Raw genomic sequence first — 17,728 nt, 5'->3', positions numbered from 1 at the left:
TGCTTAATACTGGCTTGTAAAGCTCAGCAATAATAGTCCTTGGCTACCTGGGAAAGACTAACGTTGAGATTAGCATGGTAATGGGTACACAGAACACAGCAGACACTGCTAGTAGTGTTGCCTCTTTATTATAACAGTCACTTGACACATTCCATCACAAGGTCTGGCTTTGGTTGGTTTTGCCTTTGCCAAACTTGAAACCAACATCATCTAGCTCATGTCTGCTTCAGTGGTTTTATAGGGTTCTTTTGGGTTTTGTTTTTAGTTTCAGTCAAGACCACTTAGCTATTTCTTGAGAACAAGGCTGGCAGGGGAATATTCTGCTTTATCCACATAAAAAAAAAAAAAAAATCCTAATGACTTTTTCTCTAAAAAACCCAACAAACCACATTTTGAGCAATGTTTTGCATTAAAATAAATCATGCTTTTTCTGTCAGGAACACATCTTTTGTCATCTATGACAAAGGCTTGCTCCCCCCCCCCCCCCCAGTTGGCTAAATAATGAGCTTTTGAGTTATTGCAGCTTGAGCCTGCTCAGAAAAAATGATGGGGGCTAGGAAGGACAGTTGTTTATCTTTTTTTTTTTTAAACTGTGAGCCTGATGGAAGTAATAGCATGTGATTTAAGACCCAGGTTACAATGTACTTGCACAAAGGCCCCTGGCTGTGGCTGCCGGGTCACCTTGTTCTGGCCTCCCTTGGGCCAGGATGCTGTCACTGTGCCTGGCTCTCTCCTGCTCATGGCCAGGTCACCCTTGGAAACTGATGTCCTTGCCCTGTGCATGGAACTGGGGTTGCCTGGGTATGGATGCTAAAAAAGTTAGCAGAGAAATTTTCCACCTTTTATGGTCTTCTGTGAAATTCTCCGTTCTCACGCAAACTAAGCTGAGAGATGCTTTGCTATTTTGTAAACTATTTGCAGGTGCAGGGTGTTGTGAGAATGCAGTGGATATTGTTTTGATTCACTGAAAAAAATATTTTGAAATAGGTGTTGTAGCATTCAGCCAATCACTCTGGGAGGTGTATGGTCAAGCACCCAATAATGTTATACCACTTTTGCGAACAATGCTATATAAATGAGTCCGTAATTAATTCAATAATTCCATTCCATCCCATTTACCCTGGACTCCTCTGTCGTGATTCTCACCGTCCCTGTGGGTTACAGCGACACCTGGGCATGCGGAAACCTGGCTATGAGGAAACAGGGAGGTGTGGAGAGAGGAGGAGAGAGAAAAGAAAAAAACCCAACCGAAAGAAAAAAAAAATACAGCAGAAGAGAGGCACACGCCCCATTTCTCTGCTTGCTGTCTCCAAAATATTTTGTGTTTGTGTTTTCAGTAACTGGGGCACTCCTTTCCCTCAGGCCTTGTAGGGAAGCCTGGGTGCCCCGAAACTCCCCTGGCATGGCATACACGTGCTGCATCCACCCCACGTCCATGGCAGTGACACCATCTGCTTCCGGCATCGCCTGCTCCCACTGGGCCTCCAAGGCATGGGGCCAGGGCCCCAGGCTGGTGTCACTGCTGCCCTGTCCTGACCTGTCTCCTCCCTGGTGCACAGGCAGCTTCAGCGTGCTGCCCACCACAGCATGCATGGCCATGGAGATTAGACTCAACAGCAGGACTGTCTGTGAAGCCACAGCTCCGAAATGTCATAAAGGAACGGAAAGGAATCCCAAATCCTCATCAAATCTGAGGAACAAAGGAGATGCCCTCAATCCTGGATAATTACGGGGACATCCAGAAAGATAAAAGGTGCAATTGTAATATCTAGCACGATTGTTTTCAAAGCACCCACTGTAACAAAACCCCTCTGCTCGGCATGGTAAGGAAAGCTGGTCTCATTATTCTCTTTAGACAGCATACTAGACCTTGGCTCCTCTGATCTGTGCTTGCCACCACCTCTGTTCTGTCAGGGAACACAGCCTGAGAAACTCGCTTGTGCCTTCCGGCCACCAAGCTTGCTGCATCTCTTGCCATGCTGCCTCTTTATTCATTAATCCTTCTCCTCCCAGTTTTCTCTTCCCCTTTTTTTTTCCTTGTCAAAGCAAGGAGTTTTTAATAGCTAAAGAACGAAAACACCTCCCACGCCTCGCCTCAAAAAAGCTAACTCTCTGTCTTACTCACTCTTTTAGATTTCCAAACCTTTCCTGCTAGCTTAGATGTTTCCTTTGAGGCACTGGTTCCTCAAATACTAGCATGTGAGTATAACTTTAGTAAACCATGTAGCTCCAATGGCCTTGAGAGGACAATCCATATGAATAAATAAATCAGATGTGGAATGGACACATGGCATTTAGCAGAGATGGAAAAGTTTTCTGTTTTATACTGTGATTTGATTGGAAAAAAAAGATATTATGAGGGACTTTATTCCAGGATGGAGTAGTATCTCCCTTGCAAAAAGTTTTAACAGTAGGCTTGAAGTTCTACTGGGTGCTAAGGTCGTAATGAATGCAGATGGATTGATAAGATAATCTTTGGAGGCTTCCTCTAACTCTGCTTATTCTGATTTGCCATGGTGAAATGGAGGAAAAGATAAATTGAAGCAAAGAACAATTGCTTTGGCTTTCTCATTTCCATGAGTGAAACCAAAGTGCAATGTGGTTTAACCATATTGTTTCAAATTTTTTTTCCTTTAAAACATATTAAACATATCCTTGACTCCGAGATCACCTGCATATAGTGAAATACTCTTTGCACGGATTAATTTTAGACCCTCAAATTTTGTTATTACCAAAACAGAATGTCTCTTGCTGTCTTTGTGCTGATTCCAATATCAACAAGGATTCCCTGTGCTGTAGATCTGCATCTGTGGGAATGACTCCAAAGACCCAACCTTATAGTGTATGGAAACAAGGACTGCTTTTGAACTATCAGTCCAGCCATGGTAATGTGGAGTTTAGCACAGTGTACTCCGATTCTGGACTGAGGTTTGTACCCTGCATTGTGCTCCATAGTGCTGGAGTGAAATTCCTAGCAACACCCAATTAAAACAAGCACTGAATGTTTACTCCCCATCATTGCCACTGCTTTGACTGCAGTGTAAACGCACCACTAATAACTTGGCCGATGGGAGGGGAAAATTACATGTCAGAGCCAAGTACAGAACTAGGAATTTGGGCCACCAGCCAGCTGGTTAGATCACACTGTGTGCCTCTAATGAAACGCATTGATTTGTGACTCTTACAGTAACGTTTTTAGGAAATCACTAGGTGTTTATTTATGTGTTGGAGCAGCCTGGTGAGGTTGGAAAACTCAAGCAGACACTGCTTACAGAGCACAAGCAAAATTTTAAGAATGAGCTTAATTAATCATGGGAATAACTTTTCTAAGGATATGATGGGTTCTACATCATGTTCTGCTGCACAATCAATACCAGTTAGTTGTATAAAATACATGCTATAGCTCCAGCAGGAGTTCTGTGTACACTGGAAACGATTATCCAAAGTTCTTTGGGTTCTGTTACGTCTGAGAGGAGACTATGTCGTTGTAATGGTTCCTCTTGGTGATAAAAAACCCCATGAGCCTGTGGTAGTCATTAAGTCTGGGAGTTTGTGATTCTGTGTAGTAACAGACTGAGATCTCGTAAGTGGTAGATTCAAAAGTAGCAAATATTGTCAGAGAGGGGACTACCAAATTGCAAAGACTCATTCTGCACAAGTGGACGCCCTGCCAATCTTGCAGCTGATATAATATGCTGTGATGATTTAGCGAGCTCAGAAAGAATGAAACCATCAATAAAATGCCAGACTTGGTGCATTTCAAAGCGTCTGGTTAGATCTCATGGAATTTCTTGGCTACTACATGTTCAGTCAGACCGAAAGACAGGGGGGAGAGTCCATGATCACCTTGTGGTATTTCACTGGATGCCTCAGAAGAGCAGATGGGAATAGTGAGCAGTGGATAAGGTAAGTGTTTGTCTACTTGCAGTTTTGTATGGATCCTTTTCTGGTCTCGCACCTCTTTAATATCCTTATAGAGCTATATAAAAATTGTGGTTTTCTTGCCTGTTTACAGTTTATGGTTAGCTAAATTACATAAATACTGTTTTTCTTCTGTGTGCTCAAGCGAACACATCCTGGAGTTTAAATACTCTGTGAAAAACAACCCCCTAGCCTCATATATAATATATCATCTTGTATTTCCTATCCAGAAATTGAGACACCTAGAATCTCTAGTGAGTCCTCAAAGTCCTCGTTGCTGCAACTGATCTTTTTCCTTTTCATGTCTGCTTTCTGTGTGTTTTTTTGAGTGGCTGATAACCATAAAGATTAGGAAAAAAAAAAGAAAATCCAGCCAACTAAGACTTGTTTTGAGAAAAAAAAGTTCAAGGAAAATAAAAAGTAATTAGGTCCAAACTGACCGACTTATTTGTCCATCTTTAAGATGAATTTACTTAGTCCAGTTCAATCTTTATTTCTGTCACAGTCTTAGTGTCTAGCAGTGTAAGCTGATCATCTTTGAAAACAGAATTCACCTTTAAATGTGCTTAGAGTAGAAAAAATATGCCTGGTGAGGTCATTTTCAGAGCAAGAGTTAATGCATCATGCAAACAGCTAAATAAAGGTTACAATCTGAGTGGAATTATTCAGAGCTCAGGGAGAAATCTGGCATTTGCAGTCTGTCACTGGGTTTGAGAAGTCTGGCTCTCTCCATGTCGCTGTCACTCGGGAGACATCCTGCTTTCTGTGTGGCAGTGAGGGAGGGGACTGCGGCTCTGGATGAACTTCCTGTAAAAACAGCAAAAACAGGAGCGGTGGGAAGTGTCATGTGCGAGGAATGTGTGGAATGAGGGGTGAGTATGAGCCCATCTTTGTCCAGTTTTCACAGAGTGACTCCATGGGTGTAAATAGCCACCCTTCCTCCTCCCCTTTCCTCTTCAGGTCAGCTGAAGAGCCAATGTCAGGACAGCAAATGATCGCTGGTATCCCTGGAGGATCACTGCATGGGGGGCTGGGAGGAGTCGTGTGCCTCTTGAGACCCTCCAGTTAAATATTGCAAGTTTTGGGCCCTATCTGGCAAGGTCTCCTTGACCTTCTTTTCCACCGACATCCCTGGGTGTTGAGTGTGTCACTTTGGGGCAGGATACACCCAAGCCAGGGTGTAGATGGTGATAGAGCCAGGGTAAAAACGCATCACTTGTCAACGCCCAGGCTTTTTTAGGCTTGGCAATCTCCATAGCAGTGCTGTGCAAAGATTTTGGGTTTTTTTTCTGCATTTTGTTTCCTTGTTTTGTTTCTATAAGTCAAGTGCTTGGCTGATTGCACAGGAAATCAACTGCTGTGGGCATTCACTTCAATGGGCGAATTTTAAACGAGTCACCAGGGACTGGCTGCTGCTGAGTTCAAAGAGAAAGAAACATCCAAAGACTCTAGCCAAGCCAAATTATGGTGGGAAATATCAGATACAAAGAGGAGAAAACTGGAGGCACGGTAGGGCGAAAGACAGATACAGCTTGATTTTCCTGTCTACAATAGGTCAGATTGAGGTGAGGTTAAAATAGAGATTTAAAAAACAACAATCAGCCAACCAAAATCCAAACCAAAACCAGATGAAATCCCCATAATTTTGCTAAGAGAAGTTTGTTGAACATCAGGAAACATGCTTTGGTGTTGGTGTTGTATGAGTTGTGTGCAATAATCTGGGGAAATTTAATGTGAAACTTGACAAAATATTATGAAAAGTGTTAGAAAGAATCATTTCATGCAGGGCAGAAGGTGAACAAAAGCTAAGCTCCTGCAATCATTCCTCTTCTTTTTTCCTTTTCCCAGTGATTTCAAGTGTTCCCAGGCTCAGATAAATCCAAGAGACGGACTCACACCCCGTTTCACAGTCAAGGTAAAGAGTTTGTCTTCCTAAAAATGCAAAAACAAGAGGGAGGGGGGTGGAATTTCAAGAGAAGGAATAGAAGTCTAAACTTGGGTGTTGCTTCCACCCCCCGGCATACACGTGAGCAGCAGAGACTTCCAAAAAGAAGACTAGAGAAAGATCGCCATCTTCTGGAAGGATAAATATCTGCCATTATTCAGAACACTAAACCTTCTGTAAGTGTATTTTTTAAACCATAGCATGTTTCTGATAAATTTATCTCCCAACATGAATTCTTATCCACGTAAAACTAATTCAGTTTAATTTCGTCGATATATGTGCCATGAACCCAGATTTAGAAACTGACATAGAATCTTGGGTTTTAATGATACTCTCATCAAGTTTTAAATTAGGAAGGTGTTAAGGATTATCCGTAGACATGGACTTTATCTATTCTTGAGCCTGTAAACAAGGCTTTTTTTTTTTTTTTTTTTTTCTTTTTAACTGAGCGTTTAGAAGTAAAATTTAAGGTGTCCAGATGTGAACAGACTGAAAAAAAAAAAGAAAGAAAGAAAAAAAATCACTCTGCTTTTAAACAGCATCAGCTGTTGTTCTACCTACTTCAGTAAATTAAGTACATCTGTTTCAAACAGAACCTTTTTATTAATCAAAAACCTGCAGGCAGTCTGTGGAGCACAGGGACATTTAGCATTGCTTTCAGTTAGTCCGTCTTAGAAATGCTTATCTATATTAGAGGAGTTTATGCAGCGACTGGGATTAAAATACCCACAGAGCCACTGCCCATTCTGCTCAGGGCAGGAAGGCTCAGGAGCCCGGGATAGCACAGCCCACGTGCTGGACCGTGAACTTTTCCGTCTGCTGCCCATGCTGTGAGGGGCTGTCACAGGCTGTGCTGTCACCCAGAGCTATTCCTGCACCTGCCCCCAGCCTCTGGGCTCTGCTGTTGGACATGGGGGATGAGAATGGATGGACTGCTGGTTTCCTCTGTCTTGGCAGAGCAGCATGCAGGAAATCTGCCTTGTTCCCTCCCAGTCGGTGGTGCAAGCTTCACCTGCTTGGCACTGGGCAAAGTCCTCGTGGGTAAGACAGGATGTGTACCTTTGGGATGCTCCTCTCCCTTGCAGTTTGATTCAGTGCAGCTCTGCTCCATGGCCTCTAGTACATTCTCATGAGAGGTGGCGTCATTCTTACTTTTCATGGTTTTGATACCACATTTTGGGAGCCTTTAAACTTCCAGGAAAAGAGCTCAGAGGGGACTTCGCATGAATGTGAATCTCTGTCTGTTCTTACTAGGTTCCCAAATTCATCCAAAGTGAACTTGCTGGGAGCTGGGATTCCCAGTGAACTTCACATTTTGGTAAAAGCTGCCACTACAAGTGACACTGACAGTCTACCTCATTCTCCCATGCTCTGAGTATTGGCTTGACTTGCTGCTGTTTCATGTATCTCCTTCATGGTGGTGATGCCATGCTGTTCTGCTAAGATGCAGCTCTTCTGCTAAGGGGCTCCTTTTGGCATCAAAATTTCCAGTGCCCATGGGGAGAGCTGCATTGGCATCTCTTCAGGGACTGAAATCCTCAGTCCTCAGAGCAGATGCAGTTGCATAAACTTTCCCCATTACTCTGCCCTTTCTGCAACTATCAGGTGTGGCCAGGAAGATATTCTAGGGCTGGGATGCCTTTGGTCTTTGCCATGCTGCTGAGACAGTGCACAGGACAAGGGGTGGCCTGATGCCCAGGGTGCTGGCAGTTTTCCAAGCTAAGGTCACTCCTCCCCTATAGCATTTGCCAGAGCTGTCAGCTTGCTCCATGCAAGCTCCCAAACAACTTCCACATGGGGATGGCTGGAATCTTTCAGTGTTTTAAAGAAACTTTCTACTCAGGCAATACAGGTCACTCTTCTGCACTTAATCCCAACCCGCAGCACCAATCTCTTCCCATATAATCTCCCAGAACAGCTGTGCTGTGATTGCATTGTGGATTACAAAATGACCGTTTTCCACAAAACAGCTGCTGATCAGAAGGATAGCGTTTAATAATCACTGGGGAGGCAAAGGAGGAGGGGACCAGACAAAGGAGGAAGGGGTTTTGCAGCAGTTGGGTTTCTTGGAGGATATAGAGATGAGCAAAACAGCAGACAAAGCGTGAGTCCCACTTCTGTGCAGTTCATCCAAATTAACAGTACTTCAAAGACTTGCTGCTAAGGTAAATTCAACTATCTTTTCTGTTGGGGCTATCTAGATACTATGGTTGGTTATTATCAGTGAGTGCTTGGCTTTTGTGGAGGGAAGCTTTTCTAACAATGTTTTCAGGAAGTAGTTCAGATTTGCTTCTCATTCCATATGTCTTCTGCATCCTTGATCCACTTCCTACTTCTGACTCATTTGTTTCTTGTATTTTTTATGTCTTTTTCTTAACACTCATCCTGAAATTATACAGCCTTTCAACTACTGTCATAAATCAACTGGAGAGAATATTTTCCCCACTATTGAAGATTTAAATTAGAAAGATGATTTTTGTCAATATTGTGAGTGGAATTTTTTTTGTTAAATAAAAGCATTAGCAACCCAAAACCTGATGACAGAAAATCTTATAATCAAGCAGTGATGAAAAACTGAAAAACTTTGTGTGCTGGAGGTTTCAATTTTCAGGTGAAAAATTATATTTTTGAGGAAAGCAATTTCATCTGTAATTTCCTTTTCAGTCATAAGCCAATTTTTCCACCAAAAAAACTTCCAGTGAGAAGTTTGCCACTAGCCTTAGCCAGAAACTGTTCCTAGTAGGTGCAAAAATGGTGATATTCAACATACATTCAAATCATGAAAGTCATTAGTTATGGCATCACTAAGATGTTACCATCTCCAGGGTGCAGAAAGAAATGTCCTGCTGAAGAGACAAAAGAATCCAGAGTATGAAACAAAACAGGAAAATTTCAGGAGCTGAATATTCTCTTGCTTGCAATGAGGGTGTCTGGGGTCAGGCACTGCTTTCTCAGTGTGATGAGATGCTAATAAGGTCCTGCTTTTCAAGAGGAGCTTCAGCTCGTCGTCTTTGTTGACCATGTTTCCAAGCTTGCTAGTTAGCAGAAAAAATGATTCTAACTGCACCACTTTTAGCTGTGGTGCAGTCACAAACAATGCAAAGCTCGGTCTCATATTGTTTATTTATAGTGGTGTCCACAGAATGCTGGGTCTTTCTCACACGTTCAGCGTTGGGTGAGTCAGCCGAAGTTAAGTGAAGAGGACCAGCAGCAGGCAAAGTCTGCACAAACTGAATCTATTCATGGGTAAATAGATTTTCAGAGTCATAAATAGGAAAGGGTGGGAGTATCTGGATGAAGTTGTGCCAAACATAGGGAGTGCCATGTGGGAAGAGACATGCGTTGATTACATGAAAGTTGATGTGTGGGTAGATGACATCTAATCAATCTATGGAGTGATATTTTGGGGTTCTCAGGAGTCAGTGCAGGGTTTTGCAGGAACCCTAAATCTTTATCTTCCCTCTGAGTGAGAAAGTTCACAGGACCCTGGTTCACAAACTGCTTTCTGAATTACTTTTAATGATGAGATGAAACCAGTAAGAATGTTTGTGGCAACGCTTACTCTTATAGGAAAAAAAACCTTTGGCACTTTGTGTGAAAGCAGAGACACTGTCATCCCATCACTCTACCAAATTTCTGATGTGCAGTTGAGAGCTCAGGTGGAAGGTGCTGCTCTGGAGCTTGTACTCAAGATGCCAGGTCTGGATAGCTGGGTGTCCTCTCTGAGCAGGTCACTGCTTTGATGTGTGACCTTCAGCAATATGGGAACATTTTCCTGCCTTTTCCCACTGTGATATCGCATTCTCTATGTCCTTAGGTACAGTAATGAACTGCTTGAAAAAGTGGTGTGGGACACTTGGCAGCAAGATTTCTCATTTAGTTGGAGAGAGCATTCATTGTATTTCATGTAAAGGCAACACATGGTATTCAGGGAAGTTGGTTAACAGTTTCTCCCCGTCATCTCTGAGATGGATGAATGTGACATTCCTTTCATTTTGCTCAGCCACCTCAATGCACTCAGCTCTGCTATGTCTGGTGGGTCACCCTCTCTTCCCCAGTACAGATATTCAGCATACTTTGAAATGGTAGAAGCTGACCCATTGGTCCACTGCCCTGGCTTTCAGAAATGGTTCTTCCACGCTGGGTGAGCTGCTGGGATGTTGTGAGGAGGGCAGAGTGCTCATAACCCCTCCCCACAGATGGATGCTGGGAAAAGGTGGGATCCATAAGGCTAGGTGGGACAAGTGGTGTGACGGTCCCTCCTGTTCGTGTGTCGTAGATGGAGCTGCTGAAGGGACTGCCACTGCGCCGTACTTTCCTGGCTGTCATCCTGAACCTGCTGGCTCTCACCCTCTCCACCACTGCCTTGCTGGGCAGCTACTGGTGCACCGGGACCCAGAAAGTACCCAAGCCTTTGTGTGGGAAGACCAAAGCCTCCCAGTGCGTGGGTGTCCCCATGCCATCTGATGCAGATGCTAGCAATGTTTCATCTGAGGACATAGTGCACTACAGCTGGGAGACCGGAGATGACCGCTTTGCCTTCAGATACTTCCACACAGGGATGTGGCTTTCCTGTGAAGAGAGCATGGAAGGGCCAGGTAGTGTGTTGCTCAGGCAGCCACAACTTATTCCCTTGTATTTACTCCACAGAAGTTTGAAACTGAAAGGTGGGAGGCTGACAACACTTGGGAGAAAAGTCTTCTTCCTTTTCCTAGATGGTATCAGCCCTGGGCACTGGTGTGGTCAGTATATTTCTGTCCTTCACTGGAATGTTCACAGAGCAGGGAAACGGAAAATGGTTGTCTCTGGTGTGCCCTTTGGCCTGGAATAGGGGCTGTGAAGTGCAAGTGATGGTGGTGATGGCAATGACTTTGTGATGGCACTGTTCATCCTGATGGGAACTGCCATGAGCCTCCTTTTCCTTTCCCCATATCTCCATTCGTACACACAGCTTACTTCATGCTCTTCAGGGTAAATTTGTGCACGTCCTCTCAGAAATTTAAGTAGTGATTTTACGCAGATGTCAATTTTTAGCTATCACTGTGAGGACTACAATAGTTGGTGTTCTCCTTAAATCACCAAACTGAGTGGTTTTGTGTTATTAAACAGAGACTGGGCTTTTCTTAAAAAAACCAATAAAACAGAGAAATAGAACTACTACCTTGTAGATACAGAAAAAACCAGGAGGATCTGAACCCAAAGGAACTAAAGCCAGGAGGCAGATTCACCTGAGGATTAGAGCTGCAATATTGTAATTGTTTTTAGTTTTTGTGATATTGTGACAGGTTTCATTTGTGGTTTTTGACCATGTGGGACTGGCACTGTAAATCCTAGAGTGCCGGGGACTGGTTGTGCAACCTGTACTAGAACCATTTGGTGCTTCCCTTCACCCTTGACTTGTTCCTGCCCAGACCTGCTCAAGTCCTTCTGCTGGAACCTGTGCCACGCCAGCACAGGTGGGTGCTGTGCAGTGCTCAGATGCCCTTTGCTGCCTGGCACACACATCAAGGATCAGAACTAATCCAGGAGGTGGCCAACAGGGAGATTTGTATCTAAAGATAGAGTGATGAAAGTCACTTTCATCAGGCCCATTCCCCTGAGCCCACCATCCTCCTTTCAGCTCTGCCCAAGTACAAACATCTCACCTTCTTTAACCAAGCCATCCTTCCAATATGGTATTTTTCATCTCTGTTGCTGTCAGAGTTTGAAAATAACTAACTGATGAAGAAAAGCAGACAGAAGGAGGGGCTGGAGCAGAAGGGAATGTGCTTGAAACTCTCATGTCCTAACAAGTGGGCTGCTTTTGGTTTGTTATGAGCATTTCCAGACAGGCGGTGGAAGGAGATGTGTTTATTTAGGACTGGTTTGGGTTGGGTTGTGTTTCCACAATGCTTGTGGGAATGAAACTACATCCCTTGACTGATTTCTCTAAATGACTTATCTGGCCACTGGGCAGTCCTGGAATAACCCCAATGCCTGAAGGAACGCAGAAAGTATGTAACATCTGGATCGCAGCAGAACGCGGGATAGAGCACAGGGTAGAAGCACAGTCAGTCTCAGTCTCCTGCTTCCTGTAAATCAAGCTCAACTCACCCACCACTGTGCATCTTTGAAGCAAGTGCATAGACAATAAAAACAACAAAAAAGGGACTACTCTGAGCAAAAGGAGTTTGAGTTGAGCTGGAGAAAGGATTTCATTATTCAGGCTAATCTCAGGATCAGTTTAGATGAGCCGTTACTGAATATCCTCATTAAAGTTCTAGGTGAAGTAGCAAATTGCAAGTTAATGAGAACTGCAGATGGCACTAAACTGGGTAGCATCCTGAGAGCTGTGGATGACAGAAGTAACACAGGAGATTTGGAAAGATTAGAACTGGGGATAGAAATTAAGAAAATGAGATTCTTATACGAAGCGGAAATGTCTGAGAGAAAATACTGTGCCAAGTGGAGGAGAGGACCCTCAAATGCAGTAATGCAGTATGCAGGGACAGAGACTGACAGATAATAATGATGGACCCTCATCTGAGACAGTAGTTTGCACCTGGCCAACATAAAAAGCCAAAGCAAATATTAACACCATTTGTTGAAATAGCATGCCTAAAATGTGAGGACCAAGGACCATATTTCTCTGAGTCTCTGCCACAGAAGGGGGACTCACATCTCTGTCATAAAGTATGTCATTTGGGAAATTCTTTTTTTGCTTTCTTCTTTGAGAAGCAGTGCTCGAAGTGCTCTTCTGAGATTAGGGTGTGTGGGAATTCAGAAGAAGTGGTGTATCTGCAGTCTGTTACAAGCTACACCCTTAATAGACCTGATCATCAGTAATGTTGTGAATGACTAGCAACAGATTGTTATATCCAGTAGATATAACAAGTAAGATTTATGAATTGCTGAAGCTTTTTTCTGAAAAGGCCATTTCTAGTTTTTCAGGCAAATGTTGCCTCCCCATCCTTTGCCTCAGTGAAGGTCTGGAAAGATAGTCAGAAAAAGACCAGAGGTGAGAAGGTCTGATGGGTAGATTCAGGGATGACTGGATGTATGCATTGAAAAGAGTGAGATGAAGAGATTTTCTTTTCCCTTATGTTCCCTACATTGTTTTGTAAACTAAAAACTTTGGTTTTGTGTTTCAGAAGAGAAATGCCGCAGCTTTATTGAGCTTTCACCACCAGCAGAGAGAGGTAAGAGCAAATCCCTGTATCTCACTGTAGCTACCCAGTGCCTCCTTGGGACAGGGGACCTGCTACATTTTGCCTGTGCAGGGACAGCAGGGTGAGTCCCCAAAGAGCCAGGCATGAAACCCTGTCCTCGTGACAAAGATTTCCTCCCAGATGTTCACATAAACCACTGCCTTTGTGAAGTCAGTGCTAGAAACCTCAGATTCCCTCCCATATGAAGTGTGATTTGTCTCATGTAGTAAGTGTCCTGGTCTGGGGTTGTCATCTTGCTGTTGTAAAGGGAAAGAGGACGGATGCTGCCTCAGGGCAGTTCCTCACACACAGGCTATATATTAACTCAGTGCTTCAGTTTTGGGGTCTAATATGATGAATCTGGAAGCTGAATCACCTCTTACTTTGTGGTAAATAAACAGGACATCTGAAAGTTTTGTTTTCAAGGTGAAGTCCCTGCCTCATTAAATACAAAACTACATTTGGGTAAGAGAGATCACCCCTCCTGTCATTGTCACATGTTTCAAAGCACCGTGCAGATAGCCTCAGTATACTTTGATGTATGTGTACATATGCTACGGAGATTTTACTTAATGAAGGCTTTTCAATTGATGTGGGCTTGCTAACTTTTCACTGAGATGGAGGCTGGAGGCAAGTTGTTTCAGAAGATGTTCATATGTCAAGGGAAAGGCCTGGGGTGCAGAGCCTGAAGCTGCGTTCAAACCCTGACAGCAAGGGTGTAATAAATGCTGGGGATTTGCAAGCATTATTTTCACCCCTTCTGCGCATGGTATCATCTTAAGATGACCGGTGCAGGTGCTATTGTATAGCTGGGTTAGCACTGGACAAGGTGGTGTGACTGCTGATTGTGGGATGGGCTGGTGAGCTGGGTGTGCAGAGCAGCTCCACAATATACAGGCAACATTACAAGACCAAATGACATATCAGCAGTGGGAAGCCTGGACTCACAAGGAAGATGATGCAGAGGTCTCTTTGTATGTGTGGTGCCTGCAACCTTCAGAATACTTTTGACAGTCTGACCTTTAATGAAATATTCTCCTTGATGGTGCTGCAGCAAGCAAGTCAGCTCCTTTAAACAGGGAATGCAGCTCATCTATTTCTGCTAAAGAGCTGGGTGACTCTATGGCGCTAATGATGTTGAGTATTCAAGTCAGTGCCACATTAATGAGGGTTTTCTTCACACTCCTTTTCCCCAGCTGAATGTCTCCTCTACAGCCATTTATAATTGCTAACAGTAGTGTTCACAGTGCTGCTTCATTTGTCAGATTAATGTTTCTTCCTCAGTGAATCCTGTGCTTTTCCACAGCACAGCATTACAGAGTGCCTTTCTTCATTCTCCTCCAATTCCTACTGCACAGCTGTAGAACTCAGCTCAATTGTGGAATCTGGTATCACTTAAATCCCACTCAAAAGCCCAGCATGCAAGTACCTGTACTCTGTTCAAGAAGCAGGGTGAGTGGTCACTGCTACTGCCCTGGCTGGATATCAACCCAAGGAATGTACTTTCATTCTCATTGGGGTTTCAGTGAGAAATACAGGCTTGCAAGGGGCTTCCTGAATTCCAGAGGCCACATCCCAGACAGTCATGGATGCACCATATAGTTCTTAACTAGCTGAGTCCCATGTTAAAAGTTGTTTGCCTAATGTTGTGATTAGAGCTCAGATGTGTTCATGGCCAATCTATGACCATTAGGTTTTATGCTAATAGTCAACAGCTTCCCCAGTCTTTTTCCTTTTGCTTTCCTCCTTGATGTTTATGAATAATGCTGGCTTGTTTACAGATGGCATTTTAGTTCCTCTCAGCTCTGCCATGCTAGAGGAGCCAAGCCATCCTCTGTGAGAGGCACTCTGTCCCCTACAGCATCCATTGATCCCTTGCTCACAGGCTAGTGAGATTGCTCTTGAGTGTTTGCTGTTTTCCCTCGTTCCCTTCTATCCAAAGGACATCCTTTCAGGATTGGGTTGAGAGAGGGGTGTACTCTCCCTTGAACATGGTTTCATCCTGTGTTCCTGGCAGGAATCCTGTGGCTGTCACTGGGATCAGAGATGCTGTACATCAGCTTGCTGCTCATCAGCTTCATCCTCCTGATGCTGGAAATTCTGCATACTGGCAATCCTGTCTGTGGGATGAAGCTCAATGCCTTTGCTGCTGTCTTCTCAGTGCTGTCAGGTGAGTGTATTACTGAGGTCTTGGAATCTCAGCACTGGAGAGCCTGCTTTTCCACTCAAGGCTGAAGTATGCTGCTCTGGCTCCTACTGTAATTGTTTTGCTTTCTTGTCTTTTGTGTCCAGGTCTCCTTGGGATGGTGGCACACATGATGTACACTCAAGTCTTCCAGGCAACAGTTAATTTGGGACCAGAGGACTGGAGACCGCACACGTGGGACTATGGCTGGGCATTCTAGTACGTGAGCTCTGAAGCCATCTTCACCTCCCCAGCCTTTAGAGCTTCAGCCATGCCACCTGCTTCCTCCTCCTTTCTTGACCTTTCTATGTGTTCCAAAGACACATGGTTCTCCTACTACTAATGTCCTGTCTTTGCCTCACCCAGTTTTAATAAATAGTGGCTGAACTACTTAAATGAATAGCTACCAAAGGACTGGCAAAACAATGGGGTCACACCTAAACAATTGCCTTCAGCCCTGCTGACTAATCAGGCTTGCCCCTCTGCTGGTTTGCCCTGTTTGGTCTCAGCTCTTCCCTGTGTGCAGAGGCCAGTGTCACACCTGTGATGATGGTCCCAAACACACTTTGTTTTTCTGCAATTTTAGAAAGTTGCATGCTGGTTTGGCATCTTCACTAACCAATGTTAGGCCAAAGGGCCCATTCCTGCAACACCAAGCCTAGACATGTGCCTAAAGATGTGGGCACAGCTCAGCCCCCAGCCAGCAGTAACACCATCTTCTCTAGTGCTGGCCCAGCCATACATTGGCAGCTGCACCGGAGGCCAAGGTCACCTCAAGATGGTACTACGTGCAGGAAGGAGAGAAAGCAGGCGATAGACCACAGCGTCACTTGTGAGCCAGGAAGAGGAGCTGCACAAAGCAAGTGGCTCAAGTGGCTTTCTCTAAAGGATAAAGCAGCCAAACACAGCTGGTGTGACATACCTGACTTGAAGAACAGTTGGATGAGCCTTGCAGGTTCAGTCTGCAATGCTGTATTGATGATGACCACATTGATTCTTAAACACCCCAGTGCCGTGTGTCACCCGTGGACATCAAATGCCCAGATGGCAATTTGGTTATGCTCAGGTAGACAAGCCTCATGCGCAGTAAGAGCAGCCCTGCAATACAGAACTTGCTTCCAAGCTGTGCTCTCCTGCTCTGACCAGTTACAGATGTTCCTGCTGCCCTTTTCCCTCTATCACTCCCTTCCCTGTGATGTGGATGACCAGTATTTATCCCACTGATCTAAGAAGGCTATTGTGGTGGGATAACCCCTAAGAACTAATGCTATTAACCTTAGTCATTCTAGTTCATGTCTGTGCCCAGTAGGTTCTGCCTAGCAAATCAGGGAGAACTGGGGTGTGTCACAGTGTCCCTTACCCTACAGGGCTTTTCACAGCATGTGCTTCTTCTGTGTGTCTCTGGTAGCATGGCCTGGGCCTCCTTCACCTGCTGCATGGCCTCTGCTGTCACCACTCTCAATACCTACACCAAGACGATACTGGAGTTCAAAAGGAACCACATCAAGGGATACGATGGGAGCCTCAAGGATCACCCTCAGCACCACCAGTGCTTCATACAGCAAATAAGCAGCTACTATGAGCCCAAAGGCAAGGCCTTCCACTCAGTCTCTGAGGGAGTCGACTTCTACACTGATCTGCAGCAGAAAATACTACAGCGGGAACCAGAGCTGGACCTGGATGAAGTCTTGGCCCAGACAATAGGGGAGGATCGCTGTTAGGGATGAGTGCACAGGGACAGAGCAGTGGGGTTTGGGAGGCACAAGACCTCTGAACCAAGCACTGGCAAGTTTTGGAGAGCTCTTCCTTTCTCTACAGTTCGGGGAGTGAGGAGGCAGGCACTGGGTCAGGGCAGCTACAGTAGCAGTTTGGGGGTCCTCCCTGGTCATACACAGTGTGATGGGTGCCCTCATCTGACAAGGGTGAAGCTGGAGGGACATGCTGGTGCCAGCTGTCTCCAAGCACTTTCAGAGTTGAGGCAGATGTCCTAATCCCAGTATTGCACTTGGGAATAGATAGTCAGCACCATCCAGATGGCAAATTGCACTGCTGGTGGTGTCATATTGACCTTCCATCAACCGCTCCAGTTCAGTGCTATGGTGACGGGCATCAGTGTTCATACTGATTGGCTGTCACCCTCTCTGAACACCCTGCTTATTCTTACTTTCCAAGCCCAAACTCTTCTTCTCCCTGCCCCCAGATTAAAAGTCCTGCTTCAGTAGAAATAGGGGGTAGCTTTCAGACATCTCTCCCCTCTTTCCTACCCTTCCTTTTCCTACCCAAAAATCTCCCATTCTGAGGTATTTTGCTGTCTGCCTCTTTTACTGTTTCTTCACAATCTTTAAGAATTTGGCTGGACTTTGCTTTTTACATTACTTCTATTCATCCGTTCCTTTTTGCCCGTTGTAAAAATATTGCAAACAACCCATGAATCAAAACCCCAAGCAAACTGATAATCTCTCAAAGGTGAAACACTGGTTCATATGACAC

The 17,728-nt window shown here is 44.6% G+C and overlaps 1 protein-coding gene across 1 annotated transcript; it reads left to right on the top strand.

Moving 5' to 3' along the window:
- The first annotated feature begins 7,951 nt into the window (after positions 1-7,951).
- On the top strand, positions 7,952-17,150 carry GSG1 (germ cell associated 1). The gene is made up of 6 exons (XM_069003927.1): positions 7,952-8,031; positions 10,146-10,467; positions 13,000-13,044; positions 15,071-15,223; positions 15,346-15,457; positions 16,647-17,150. The coding sequence occupies exons 2-6, from the start codon at positions 10,146-10,148 to the stop codon at positions 16,957-16,959; spliced, it is 945 nt and encodes a 314-aa protein (XP_068860028.1). The 5' UTR covers positions 7,952-8,031; the 3' UTR covers positions 16,960-17,150.
- Positions 17,151-17,728: the final 578 nt, after the last annotated feature.

Source organism: Aphelocoma coerulescens, chromosome 1A (assembly GCF_041296385.1).
Source record: "Aphelocoma coerulescens isolate FSJ_1873_10779 chromosome 1A, UR_Acoe_1.0, whole genome shotgun sequence".
Lineage (NCBI taxonomy): Eukaryota > Metazoa > Chordata > Aves > Passeriformes > Corvidae > Aphelocoma > Aphelocoma coerulescens.
This window is presented reverse-complemented; position numbering and strand designations above follow the sequence as displayed.